This window comes from Rhinolophus ferrumequinum, chromosome 8 (assembly GCF_004115265.2).
Source record: "Rhinolophus ferrumequinum isolate MPI-CBG mRhiFer1 chromosome 8, mRhiFer1_v1.p, whole genome shotgun sequence".
Classification (NCBI taxonomy): domain Eukaryota; kingdom Metazoa; phylum Chordata; class Mammalia; order Chiroptera; family Rhinolophidae; genus Rhinolophus; species Rhinolophus ferrumequinum.
Genome location: NC_046291.1, coordinates 50,185,373 through 50,200,602, shown reverse-complemented (window position 1 = coordinate 50,200,602; position 15,230 = coordinate 50,185,373). Strand labels below are relative to the sequence as shown.

Below are 15,230 nucleotides of genomic sequence, written 5' to 3'. Positions count from 1 at the left end.
TACAGTTACAGTCAGTCCATTTCAATGTATGTAAATTTTACAATAAAGAAAAAGAGCCTATTACAAAATAATTGAGTGGGAGTAGGGAGTGAGGTGAGATATAGATAAAATAAGAATGGCAGTTATATTGCTAATATTTGGAGCTGGGTGATGGGTACATGGGGATTCACTGTAGTATACTGTTTACTTTGTATATGTTTGAAATTTTCCATAATGAAATGTTAAAAAAAGGAAATAGACTAATTTCCAACTCTTTTATCTAATTAAAAATAGGACAATCTTATTTACTATCCCAATAAAAATAGGCATTCATCTAAATATAGCTATTTCACATTAGCAAAATTCTAATAAGAAATTTATTTGGAGTATTAAATTTAAGTGGGGCAATCTGTGACTCCCCATGCTATTTTGAGGCCTTCAACCAACGATTGCTTTCCATATATAAATTTGTGCAAGTTATAGCTTTGACATTTTTTAATATACAAGCACACAAAACACTTTTATTCTTATTAATTTCCTGGTGACTTAGAAAATGTTATTTAGTGAAGTGCTCTCTCTCTATATATAATAATTCCTACTAATATGGCGTACTCTTGTAAGGCAAAAGTATTTCTTTAAATCTGATTTGTTCATTTTGAATTAATTTGTGAGGAAAAAAGTCCACTGAATTTGTAAAAATATTTTTAGATGCAGTGTACAACAATACGATCTCTTTACCTCCTATTTCTACTCAATTCTCACTACTTGAAGTTTTCATTAATACAATATGTTTAAAGTTAAAAGTGTAAAAAACATTCCCAGCGAAGCTCTTTGGCTATCAAATGAAGAAGGTTCATCTTAGTATATCCAAAATTTTGACCTAAACATGACGTTATGTGAAAAATTTCCCTCTCAGGTTTCCAAGATCTCCCACAACCAATAACCAGCTAATTTGTATACTCCTTCAGCAACTACTGTTTATTCAGATATGTAAGTTTTATTGTTAGAAAGTTATCACATGCCAATTTCAGACTGATTATTTGCACTAATGGACAATATTAATTAGAATACTAATAGAAATTTTAAAGACTTGCAATATATAATGATATTTATGTGTACAAATTTATATTGCTAGTCTAGTACCTAGCATAGAACTGACGCACGTAATAGGTACCTAATGACTATCTGTTGATTTCCTCAGGAGACATTCATTAGTTGCTGTTAAGAATTTGCCCTGGAGTATGTTAGACTAGAAGAATTACACTGATTGAAAAAAGATGATGATGCACAGAAGAGGCATCATATTGTGGACAGCTTTGTGGAAAACCAGTCCAGCTGCTGGCTGCCCTGCAAGTTGGTTGTGGAGGGAAAGATCCTGCATTCCCATTCTGTAATTCCACAGAGGCCCATGGCATCATGTAAGGGACCTCTGCTGGCATTCATTCTGGGATATTCTGTTCCCTTCTTTTTGGCATATGGGCCCTCTGAGGTCTCTTCCCAAAGCTGTGATAGATACTCACACCCACTGTGTGCAAGCTCAGCATAAAAAAACGGCTGTCCTCACCCTCACCCCACAAACCACAGAGAGCTTCTCCAAGGGAGTTTACCATAGTCCTGAGGCCTGGGGGCAAGGAGTGGGGAGGCTAACAAAATAAACCATGCACTGAGTTAGCTCAGTGATGTCCTTGAGCACACATAACAACTGCAGAATGATCCCAACAAATATTCGTGGGGACTCCATCTGAAAGAGCATCATGAATTAACATGCATTAAAGGCTTTCTCAGGTCCTACCATCCTTTGCTTCAAAGGTTCACAACTCAAGTAAGAAGACTAAACAGTGCTTTCCGTCTAAAGTCACGATTCAAAATTGTGGTTTTGTTATCCTTCAGGATGGGATTAATTATCACAAGGCCTCTTAGGGGTTCATTTATAAATGGTAATGGAGTTTACTGTCATTTTAAATAAAGACACTAGATGAAATTTAAGACATATGAAGGGTAGAGAGAATGCTTTTCAAAAAAGCAGCAGCTTCAGGTCTTCTGCTAAGAAAATTAGCAAATTTACAGGATTTGGGGCTAAGAGAAACCCAAAATCTAAATTTAATCCCTTTATTTTACAGATGAGGAAACTGAGTCTCAGAAAAGTTAAAGTGGCTTAGTTAAGGGTGGTGAATAGCAGAGTTAGGATTAAAATTAAAATACATGTCTCCTGACTCTTAATCTATAACTCATCCCTTGGTGTTATCAGCTGAGCTCACTGGCCACCCCCTAGAGTTCACCCCTTACCATCAATTTCTTAGTGTTCTAAAGAAAATAAAAATTGTATTTATATATTAGGTGCAATGTTTATTAACTTGTAAACTATTTCAGCATTCTTGTCAATACTGTTCTACAAATTTATATCACTGTTTAAAACCGTTACTCATGTCAGCACTACCTTCAGATTCCAGCTAGTTTCAGCTGTAATATTCCCAGCCTCCACCAGGAGGAGAGTTTGTTTAAAAAGCCACAGCCAAAAACCAGACAAGCCAATGACAAGAATTAGAAATTTACTCCCAATGCGATCATTTATTTTAAAGCATCACCAACTAGTCACCAAGCTACTGGAAGCTTTCCTTTTCCAAATTTTCTGGTTCTTCTAATAGTGTAATGCAGTCCATAATTTTACAAAATGGGGTCTAAACTATGTCTTTGAAGTGGTCTTTAATGGAAAATACTAATGCAAAACAGGCTCAAGAAATATACAGAACGAATAAATCTTGTTTACCATCTTTGCTTCTGACTGTACTGGTTGAGGAGATGAAGGACCTGGAATTCCTGGAACACTAGGCACCATGGTGACTGGTCGGACAAGCTATGCAAAAGGTAGTAAAAACAATTGCTAGACAATATATTCAAAATGAGATTTGTACTTTATTTGCAAAATGGCTACTATAATAATTTGAGACTTCAGAATCAGAAAACTGTATCTATACTCTAAACCCATATGGATCTTACATTCTGATTTATCCTTCAAAATTGTCAATTTCTCTGAGACATTTGCTTCCCTAAACTTTAATTTCAGTTTCTTTTTTTCAAATGTTTTCTCCTTATAGAAACTCAATATTCAAAGTGATTGATGCAAAACTTCTCACAGATCTGTCACACTTCCATTTCGAATGTGAAAGGAATGAATGTCAAAACTTGTGACAGCCAGGAATAAAAAATAATTTCAACAATGAACAGTGCTAAAATATATATAAACTTTTTGTCTTGCTTTTTTCTTTTAAACCTAGTATCAACACTATGTGATTAGCTACTGTATAAAATATACCTCTTTTTTAATATCAGTTTCTTTCATCAAAGTTACATTTAACAGGATAACCATATAATCTCAAGTACAGGGCAAGAATGCTTCTCCCTCAAAAATATCCTCAGAAAAGAGAAAGCTTTCAACTTATATTTGAGTCCTTATAATGTCTCTCAAATAATGTATTTTGAACAGCGAAGTTGTTTCAAGATCATATAATCCTGAACTTATTTCAATCAATGCTAATTCTGGATACTTAGAAAGGTCACTTGGAAGAATTCATTAATAAAAAAATATTTAACATTAATTTTAGTAATTCCTCAGGGTATAATCTCACCAAAAGTGTTGGATGTTACTGTAAGTAGGCTTTTAAAAGTAATTTTTAAAAGCTATAAATGATTACATTATCCTGATCAGAAATCTCTATCTACAAGGTTAAAGAAGAAATTATCTTTTTATTATATAAATGAGTTTTAGGGCTTGGAGTAAAATTTCAAGGAAGACAATAATAATAGATTCAAAAAGTGTTATATTTAAATTACTAAGGTAAAAATGAAAACAGTGCATTTTGGAAAACTGTGCCAGACGTCTTAAAAAGTGGTTCTAATGATGAAAACTTTAATGTCGAAGACACATTCGAATAAAATTGTTTTATAAAATAAAATTATTTCTATCTTACATTATTCCAAAGAATGTGCTTTTAAATATTTATTAAATTATTAAATATCGTAAGTAGACATTAAACTACTGCCAATGTCTTTCAAAATTCATGTAACTTAACATGCCCCTCAAAACACTTTTCTTTTGGATTTTCTCATTAGGAAAGTGGGGGACTAATTATTGTTTTATACTGTTTAGATTTTCACATTCTTGGACCAGCAAAAAAATTACATAAACCGAACTTGATCATAAAAATTCACGGGAAGTGTTTTTATAAACAATTTCTACACTGTTTATATACAATGTTTTTATAAACAATTTCTACACATGGTATTTCTACATCGAATTACCATGGAATTACCTGACAAGTGTTCTAGTATAAATATCTTCTTAAACAAATAGAAATCTGTGTTAATATTTGAATTCTACAAATCTAGTCAAGTTGAAATGAGATGAATAGGAATAAAGTTCTTAATGTTGAAAATACAAGAAAAACAAGATTTTTAGAGGACGAAAAAATATTTTCCATCCAATTATGTTTGCCTTGAACGGTATATATTATCATTATAATTATCAATGAGTAAAAAATACTACTTGCCACTTATACTTTGTTGAATTCAGTTTCATAAACCAATCAAAAGCACCCCCATGTGTACTTTCTGATTACAAAGATCAGTTTTGCTCTAAAGAAAAGATTTAAATAGTCTAAATTTCAAACTTACTGGGACTGCAGCTGGAACATGCACATTAGAACTTGTAATTGATGCAGGAATTGCAACAGGCATGGTTTGTCCATTGGGAAGGTGTAACAGAAGAGGAAATGGGCCTGGTACAGGACTAAGAAAAACAAAAGAAGGGAAATTAAAGAGAAGAAATCTGTATCAATTGTCTCAAAAAAATACAAGAGTATAATATTTTTATTCCTATTACTGTATCATTAAAAACAAATTTTCTAACCAATGCAAATTACAAAATTTAATTATTTTAAATTATATCTAAAATGCGTAACGTATGTATCAGCATGGGAAAAAATGGAAAAAGTTACAGATTTACTTTGGACAATCTCCAATATGTTAGGTGAGAAAAATTGTTACCAGCAAGCTTTTGAGACCTACTTGTCTGAAAGAAATGTCATCTGGTGACAGAGTAATTTTGTGTTTTGTGTGAAACACATGAAAATAAGAGACCATCTTAAAATCACATTCTATGTTGTTTTGTTTTTAAAATGAAGTTTTAAATATTTATTTTCTAATCTATTAGATTATATTTATATTTAACAAAGACCACCCAAGTACTTTATCCAAAAATCAAAGCATGAAGAATACGATTCACAGACACACACACACACACACACACACACACACACACAAAACTAAGGTCACAATTTTTGAATAATCAACTGTCTTAGAAAAATATCATGACAACAAAAATGTAACAAGTCATAAATAGTTCAATGTTTGGCCCAAATCACTTACACGATTGGCCTGTTGGAGGACGGTGCCTGGGTGATTACAGTACTTGAGGTTGGTGAAGGTACTGCTTGCTGAATAATTACACTTGAGTCAGAACTTGTAAGCAGCACATTGGGAACCTGTAATGATGCCGGACGAACAATAGCTGATGTGGGCTGTGCAGTTTGTGCCAATGGTACTTCCTATTTAATAATGAGATAAAGAATGGAATTTAAAAATGCAAGTCAATTCATGTACCTTAATGAACAGAATATATAACATACTTCCAAAAGCATCCACAAGACAATACTTAATACCCCCCAAAGTAAAATAATAGCTAAAGGTAATTAAAAAAAATTTTAGAAGCAGCTTAAGGTTTCAAATGCAATGTTCATATTTTAATTTTAAAACATCTGAACGGTTTTTCTCAGTACAATTTATTTTCTTATTAATCCAGAAATAAGCTATGCTGAGCAATGTGGTTGATTCCATGAGAATTTTCGTAAAAAAATAAAAAGCAATCCATTCTCATGGAATCAAAAAACTTAAAATCCAGAAGGGGTTGCCTAATCACTCCATCATTATACTGTAAAAACAGAAAAGAGGTCAAGGAGACTGTGTTATGGCTGATACAAGTCCAGTAATAGAAACGTTTAATAAATTTTTTAAAGCAGTACAAATGTTTGCTTTTGGTAGCTACCTCTCCATTACCAGTAATTTCTCAGTATCAAAAGGCCAAGTAATATTGGTATCTCGAATATAAAATAAATAATTATTGCACTGAGATCTTTCCAAATTAAAGAAAAAACAGAATTTTTGAGTTAGCCAGGACCTTACAAATGGTCTTTTCCCCAGTTTTACAGGTTATGTAACAAAGAGATTAAGGGTACCCACAACTCCTTAAGTAGTTAGTACAAAAATTGGGTCTACTGTGCACTCTGAATTATGCTGCCACTTATTATCAAAATCTTATTAAGCTACACAGGAATAAAGATAAACTAGTACTACTGAACTTCATCTATTCAACACGTTTGAGAATTTAACATTCCCTCAAGGCCTAGTGGACAGAGAGAGACAACAAACAAGTAAAACAAATTAAGAAAATTGCAGATTGAAATGTGTTACAAAGTAACAGTACAACATAATAAATCATGAAAGATTAATGGAGAGAAGGTTGGAGTTGGCTATTTAGCACAGTGAAGTAAGGTAAGCTTATTTGAAAAATGGCATTTGAACTGATACTGAAAGGATAAGGAGAACATTCTACAGAGAAGGAAGCAACACCAAGAGTAATGTAATGTCTTTGAGGCAGGAAAAAGCTTGAAATATTTGATGCACACACCAGAGAGGCTGGGTAGGTAGACAAACCCAAATCAATCAGGGTTTATGGAAGGAGTATAAGTTACTCTAAGTGAAATGGTAAACCACAGAAGGGTTTTAAGCAGGTTAGTAACAATGGATTATGATGGCTAAAGTGACACTGAAGACAAAAGAGGATAAATTAAGGATATACTCCAGAAGTAGGTCTGGTAAGATTTGCTGTTGGTTTCAGTATGAAGAAAAAGAAGGAATTAAGGATTCTTGGTTTGAGAAACTAGATGGATGGGGAAAAAATTTACTAGATAGGGAAAATTGTGGAAAGAATCAAAGGCTCTGATTTAGACATATTAAGGTGAGAGCCCAGGTGGTCCCAAGTTACGAGGCTATTCAAGCAAGATCCAGGAATGAGGCCCTAAACCATACACCTACAAAAGGCCTGTACTAAGACATCATCTTAGTTGCTGCTACCAAAGATCCACTGCTGAGAATAAGTAACTATGTCCTTACCCCTTTAAAAGCCTAAATAACCTTTGTTCACAGAATTTTTAGTTGTAAAGATTCTTAATTAAGCTGTCACTATAAAAGCAGTGAAAAATAAACTAGCAAAACCCTGAAAAATTAAATTTATATATCCTTTTAAAAATAGGTTTTATCTAAAATGACTGCTGTTTTCTCCCCTATCATTTTCCTGTGTAACAAAAAGCTAATTGTCTATAAAGGCAGATTCTTCTTCCCTGATTATTTCTGTGAGTATTCACAGGCTTTCACATATAAGACTGTTACAACCTGACACTGAATTATGCACAATTTATTATCTTAACATTTTATATAGATCAAATATCAAACTTTACGCAGGGTGCTGATTTTTTCCACTTGATGTGTTTCTACCATAAATATAAATTTCTAACCTTTTCATCACTGGTAGTAGACTCTGGGTGAGGTAAAGGACTATCCTGGTGAGTTGTTTCTACAACAGAAGGCTCCTCAATTTTGCTTCTTATGATGGGTGTTGCAAGAGGGGATAAATCTAGAGGCATCTAAGATAAATGCAAACATCAAAGAAAATGTTAGGAGTTAAAAAATAGCCAATCAGTATATCTAAAATAAGAAAGCAGGAAATGTAAACTATAATTATCGTTCTGTCAGAAGTACTCTTTTTTAATTTCATGGTTAAAAACATACTTTTTTAATGTCGTCTTCTGAGGCTTTCTTGAATTCATTCTCAAATGGACTTGCCAACTCATTAAACAAACCCACTTCTTCACAGTTTTTCAAGAATCTTGTTGGTGTTGGGGTCTGATCTGAAATAAATGTCAAGATGCAATCACACAGATTTTAAATATCATACAGGACCCTAAAATATAGCTAGTAAATTAACAAATTAAATTAGCAGGACTGGTTCAGTCAGCTGTTAATTCTCTCTTTGGAAAGACCTTTTCCTTTAAAGCAAACAAAATTTGGTTAAGTTTTTGTTGCAGTTCAAGATATTTCCTCCCAGTTTATGAACCACAAAAGTATGAAAGAAGTCCTTCTTGCTCCTTAGTCCACAACTTCTCCCTGAGTAGAGTGACATAAGCATCCTCTACTCATAGATCAACTATTATCATTATTTAACACAATAAAAATTTTTAAAAATTTACATTAAAAATTGTATTTAAAATATATGCAATTTGGGGAAAACGAGGACAAGAGCATGTATATTCACTCTAAGTGGGCCCTCCACTAATGTTCGTGCTCTATTATGAAAGCAAGCTTAAGATAAAACAGAATCTTTAGTAAGTAAATCAAAAGACTACAAGGACGAAAAAGGTTAAAACAAGAGCCCTAAAACAAAAGCAAAACAAAATCCTCCTTACTACCATCTACTGAAGCTAATTTCCCATTTTAATGCATTTTTCAAGAATGTACAAGTTTCATATCTATGGAATGTTCTATAATAGCTTAACTGCTAGCCATCAGAGGAATAGTCAGCTCTACATTCTCACAACTTGAAATATTTTAACTATACTTGAATATATACTCATGCTATGTGCATTAACACATGTACTGAATGTGTATTTTGTACATGTGTTGGTTACAGAACAAGTAACATCCATACTGAATGAAAAATAGTAAATTTATGAATTTTGCCTGTTAAGTCTTATTATTTTCAAGACTATTTATTCTTACTGACCAGAGTTGGTAGCACATTCAAATTCTAGTCACATTTTATAGATTTGAGGGCATCAATTTTACAGGTTATATCAGGGATCTAGCCTAAGCTAAATAAAAGTATAAGGATGACTCCTAGTTTAAGATAAAATACTCATAAAATCTGTGAATTTAAAATTCACATATTTGTTAACTACTGTGTCCCGAAAATGGGCATTACTAACTCTTTTATCTTCACCCCACATGTATACTAATGATATTATATTGGAGTACTAGCATATTTACTACATGTAAACACGATAATGCCACTTGTCAACACGTATTAGACATAATGTAGGCCTATCTCAGACACCATAGCATTATCAGAATTACTGAAAGGGCTCTACTGTGTCATCATTTTACCTATTAGATAGTCTGCAACTTATATACCCTCTACCCCACAAAAGACTTCCAAAATCGTATTATGGTAAGGGACCAAGGTGCATGCATCAGCTTAGGTCCAGCATGACTGAATTAGTAAACTGAACATAAATTTGACTCTTCTGCTGTTCACTCTTAAAGGGTTTATCTATCTGAGCTCAACAGAAAGCTCCTAATTTGTGTTAAAGAGACACAAAAGTCTTAAAAATAAAATGCATATGTATAAATCACTTTTATCAGATTACTGGAATGATCAGGCTTGAGAAAAGTCAACACAGGCACAGTGAACCATGCAAATGGCTTATGGCTGTTGATCATCAAATAGATATCACACACATCATGTACTATATTTATACAGTAACGCTAAACTATTCACCTCAACATGTTAGTAAAAAAATGGTCAACTGCTGTGTCTGAATGTGTTCTATTTTTCTATTGTATTAAATGTAAACAGAAAAGTAATTTCTAGAAAGCAATCACAAAATTTGAGTTAAAAAGTTAGAGAGTGATATTGCTCTAAGGCAATCAGTTTCAGAGAAGCAAAAAACTTCGTGCCTAGGAAACTGAATCTTCTAGGCTGTTAGGTTACTTGTTTGACTTTTTTTGGTTCTAGCTTTTAATATCTGACGTACAATATTCTAAAGAAATACACACCTCACCCTTTTCTGCCCCTTTCACGTATGGAACTGAAGATATGTTGGACATTCCCCTACATTTTTCATAAGTAAATAATTTTTGATAAATTACCAATTTTTTGTTACCTCCAATTTTTTCATTACAAAAATTCTAATGCTGAAAGAACAGGCAGAACCATTTAATATTTCCCTCCTTATCTCTCCAAAGATTACATATGACAATTTGATCTCTGGGTAATAATTTAAAAGTATTAATAACATTCAGTATTCCAGTATAATTACAGACTTACAAATAGTATAACCTAAGCTTCATAAGATAAGAGAATTTATGGTTAATGTGAATATTTATGATATGTGAATCTGTGATTATGACACGAAAAAGTCTGAAATTTATATATTAAAATTATATAAACTTTTTATAATACTTACAAAATATATAAAATGCAGTGAAATTATACATATATGTATAATTACATATACATATATGTAATGTACATATACATAGATGTGTGCTAATATATATTCAAATACCAAAAAAGGGGCAACTAATTAATACAGCATGGAGGACAATAAACCAATACATGAATTAGGTTTCTCTTTTCACGTATTATGAAAGATAATCATCTGCTCAGGTGATACTGTGTATTCATAGAATCATACAAAAAAAAGCTCTGACTGAATTTAGGAGAGTATTAAGAGTATTTTACTAACACAGTTGTTTAGCCCAAAAAAGAAATATAAACAAAATCTTAATGAACAACTCGCTAAGTGCTCTTTCTCAACAGGAGGAGCTTGATCACTTTCTATCTTCGCACATCATTATAGACCAGATGTAAACAGCTAAAAAAAAAAATAACTAAACATCACATTAGTTCAATTGTCAGTTAAATGTAAACTTTGGAGATGATATGAATGTTCCTAGTGTTCTAATTAATTTCCACAAAATTGACATTAAAATCTACATTTGAAAACCATACAAAAAAGTGAAATGAATGATCAGAAGGAAACATGGAGATGTAATGGGTAAAATACATGTTGCCAACATTTATTTAAATGAAGTTATTGGAATATCACCAGACTATATTATTTACAGAGAATACACAAAATTGTGCACATTCCAGGTGAAATATGTATATAAGCTATTAATAAAAGCATATACTAACCAGCCACAATGACACTGTCATTACGTGCTGGACCAAATTTCAGTGTCATCTCATGTTTATGTTTATGGACAGCCAAATGATCCTCGTTGGTAAAACGCTGTGGCAAAAAGTTTTAAAATATAGTTAAGATTTTCAATTTGATCAAATAAGTAAAATAAGGAAATTCATTTCCACAACATGTAAAACCACCATTAACAATGAAATAGCAGTTTGTTAATTATAAAGGAATCTATTATTAGTATAAACATACTAGATTTCAATCATAGTGAAACCCATTACCAAGAATAAGCAACACTGATATATTACTAGGTCACATAACTCATTTGAGAGCATATAATAACAAAACCTGAGGCAAAGAAACTTTATATAAATTTCATTTGGACACTAAGAACAGACCGCTTTTAATTTTTTGCCATTATCACAGTAGAAATATATGCTTCATGGTGTACTAACTTTTGAAAGAAGTACTGTATTCACCTAGACTTCAGGTTACTTACCACTTTTAAAATGAGAATTTTCTTATAAAAATATTATTCCTGGATGAATTAATAAATAAACTAGGTTCTTTATGCTACCACACCAAAAAGGAAAAAGAATACCTCTGTCATAATTCAGTGAATAAACAGCAACCAATACAATAATAAAACAATTACAATTAAAATTTTAACTTAATAAAGTGATTTTTTTCATCACTTTGTTTCGTCAGTTCTTATATTTTTAAAAATGAAGCAAAATTATTTTTAAAACTACACTTAACTTGGATAGGTCTTGCATTAAAGGTAACATTTATGATTACAACATAATAAATTCATTATTTAAGTATCTCCTGTGTTCGGATTCAACCTTTATGAAGATGCTTTTTATTGAACAACATTTATAACTGAAAATAGGGAACACTCACTTTTTATTTCACAGCAGAATTGTAAAATGCCAAAGAGATCTAAACTCACTCTCTAGACTATACCCTTATAACTGGGGATGTTAAAATTATATATATTTGAACTTGGTTGCCCTAAACCATCAAAATGGATTCCTTCTCTTGTGGTCCATCCCCCCCGTCCTGCTATGGAATTCACTACATCCTTTCATGCGACTAATAATAGTAGCTTTAGGGTTACTATTAAGTAGTAACATTAAAATAGTTATTATTAAATAGTTAACATTAAAATAATGTAAAAGAATGAAACAGGTCTTTTCATTACGCTTTTTATTCTAAAAGTTTAAATTATTCTAAAAGTACGACACTGAGCATATCATCCTTAGCCCAGCCCACCAGATCTTCAACCTGTAGAAGTTAATCCCTCTCATTTATGCCCCATTATGCTCTGCACAGTGCCTTGGTTATAGCACCTATCAAGATTATATTGATATTTTTTATGTCTGTCCTTTTAAGCAGGCTGAGCTCCTACTGTTTGAGATTCCCCCAAAGTTAGCATATAGTAAGTATTCAATAAATGTTAATAGAAAGAATCAACTCCCTAAAATCAGTTGAATCTTCAAGCCCAGTCGAAAAGAAAAACAAAAAACCCACCCAAACCATAGACTATTCAGTAAGGTGAATTAAGCTTTCATATAATTTGGCTATATTTTGCTATCATAGTAAGAATGGTTTACCACTAAGTCCTTAGGTTACTGTACACACCAATGGAAAACTATCTATTATTATGACCCCTCTTCAGAACCTGCTTCTAGTTTCATTGAAGGTGAGTGTTCAGATGCAACAGTACCTCTATTCCTTGACTTATTTACCCATTCACTCTTCAAAGATTTATTGAGCACCAACTATAGGCACTGGGACCATATCCAGCTCTTCCCCACTCAAGTGCTATTTTCCTATTGCTTTATCATTATAAGAATCCCTCCCAATTTTGGAGGAATAAAGAGTAGTCATCCTTTGATAGATTGTTGAATATGAAAATGAACATATCTGTAGAGTTTACCGGCATTATTTTATTGCTTTTTACTTTGCATTATCGTTTTAAATGTACATCTTAATTCCACACTAAATGTATCTTAAAGCAAAATTCACTTCATGTTCCAAATAACCTAACAATGTGGATTCTTCACAGAAGACAAAAATTTTAAAATGGCAAAGTTAGCAAAATGAACAGACAAAAACAACTTGGAAAGTTATCTCCTAGGAATTTTATTCTACCAGCATCCTCTGCTTGGACTGGCTTGACCACAAATTTCCAAATCAAAGAGCAACCACATACAGAATAAATAACATTGTTTTGTGCAAAACGTGAAAATGTCACCAAGATGGTACAAAGTAAAAAGGAGCAGCTAAAAAGGACCCTAAAAAACATTTAGGGTTATTTTAATATTAAAAGGGCGAATGCAGGAAATATGAATTTACAAACGCTCATGTAAGAGCTACACATCAAATTCACCTAAATGCTATTTATAAAGGGACTGTTGATCATATAATGATATTTATATACATGGATAAAATACACTGAAATTTGCATTTGATACAGGTGAGTTTAACCTTGGCTGTCATGTAAGAAACTTCATTTACCTCTAACAAGAAACTTAAAGACCATGTCAAAAGACAATCTTATCGAAAGAGTAAGAGATAGACACACACACACACACACACACACACACACAGCCAAAAAAATGTATACACATCTTAAGAAAGGAAAACTGTATTAAAATTGTAATAGTATATACCTGTAACAAAAGATGAATACAAGTCACGTTTGACTTCTGCAATTACAGGAGGTGCTCAAAGCAGTTACCATCAGTGTCCAGACACTTCTGATTACAGCGAACTACTACTTGAGCAATGTTGACCGGAAGTGTTCACTTGTATACTTTTTGGCACCCCCGGGATATATGAATGAAAAGCATTTTTTCAACAAACACAAGTAGCTAAGATATGCTAAGATAAAATTTTTGCAGAATCTATTTGAATTGCTTTCCCAGCCAAATTAAAAAATTTATTTTAACACTAACTTTTGTAGAAATTTATGATACTGCTAGTAACAACAACATTGAATTCATGTAATTTTTCGTTTCGGCAACTGAGCAGAAATGCAAAATATTGTAGATATGCACAGTATTTTGTTAAAAAAGACTGAGCATATAGCTGAACAAACAATGGGAAAGGCAGTCACGAAAGGTAGAACAGGACAACCATCTCTCTTAAAAGGTTGAGAAAGACGGGTAACCTGACAAACTGATATAAGCTCTGATATCTGTGAAATCTGTGTTTCCAGCGCTTGAACATACTCACAAGAATTAGCTTCCTAAGAAATCAGTCATTCTGCATTTAACACATGCATTCATATACATGATACACAGTATTATTCCTTTTTAACAGATAAATAGGTACAACTAAGTTATAAAGCCATCAGGACAAGACTAGTTGAAGGATTCTGTTCAACATCAGGAAGTTACTGATTAACACAATTTCTCTCTTTCTCTCTCTCTCCCCCCCCCCTTCTCCCTCCCTCCTTCTCTCTCGCGCACACACACTTCCACTGAAACTAAACTAAATAAAATGAATCTTAACCTCCTTTGTAAAACAACTTATGTACATATTCTATCAAAAAGCAATTTTCAACGAGTGTCACAAAAAGCAAAGATATTATCAATAAAATAGAAAAGTTCCAATGTTAAATGAATCTTTCACTAAATTATCTCTTTGTCTCTTTCACTGAATTCAATGGAACACCCCTTTAAAACAAATGAAATTAAATTGAACTCTTTTTGTGAAATACCCAACAGTGAATGAGCATATAAAAAAAGATTTAATAGCAAGTCAACCGTTAAAATTCTTTGCATTGACTTCTATGCAAAGAATTTCTATCTCTCTGTAATGATATTATCAAAATCTATTTAAAAATTTAAAAATCTATTTAAAAATTTAAGTTTAATGAAGTCTATTAAGTGTGTTAAAGATAAAATTCAAATTTGGAATAAAGTCATCATTAGTTGTGACAAAAAATAATTTGCACTACTACAACTGAATTGATGCTTCTATAATCAATTATTAGAACTTTTGATTTTCTAGGGAATACTGCTTCAATCTAAAGAGAGACTATATGATTACTGTTACAGAAATATATAATAAGTGGATGATGCTGACATTAGCCAGGTTACTATTTTGTCAGTAATAGTTACAAGATAGTACAACAGAGATTAGAGATAAATA

General features: G+C 32.3%; 1 protein-coding gene across 2 annotated transcripts in view; it reads right to left on the bottom strand.

Moving 5' to 3' along the window:
- Positions 1 to 15,230, bottom strand: part of ATF2 (activating transcription factor 2) — a 73,724-nt gene that overhangs the window by 32,196 nt on the left and 26,298 nt on the right. Inside the window, exons 5-10 of one of the 2 annotated variants that reach the window (XM_033111963.1) lie at positions 11,069 to 11,165; positions 7,882 to 8,000; positions 7,608 to 7,736; positions 5,404 to 5,582; positions 4,651 to 4,765; positions 2,747 to 2,833 (exon numbers count right to left, since the gene is read on the bottom strand). In XM_033111963.1, the coding sequence (XP_032967854.1) occupies positions 2,747 to 2,833; positions 4,651 to 4,765; positions 5,404 to 5,582; positions 7,608 to 7,736; positions 7,882 to 8,000; positions 11,069 to 11,165 (726 nt within the window). The remainder of the gene's footprint in view (positions 1 to 2,746; positions 2,834 to 4,650; positions 4,766 to 5,403; positions 5,583 to 7,607; positions 7,737 to 7,881; positions 8,001 to 11,068; positions 11,166 to 15,230) is intronic. The other variant, XM_033111964.1, reaches the window with a different exon arrangement.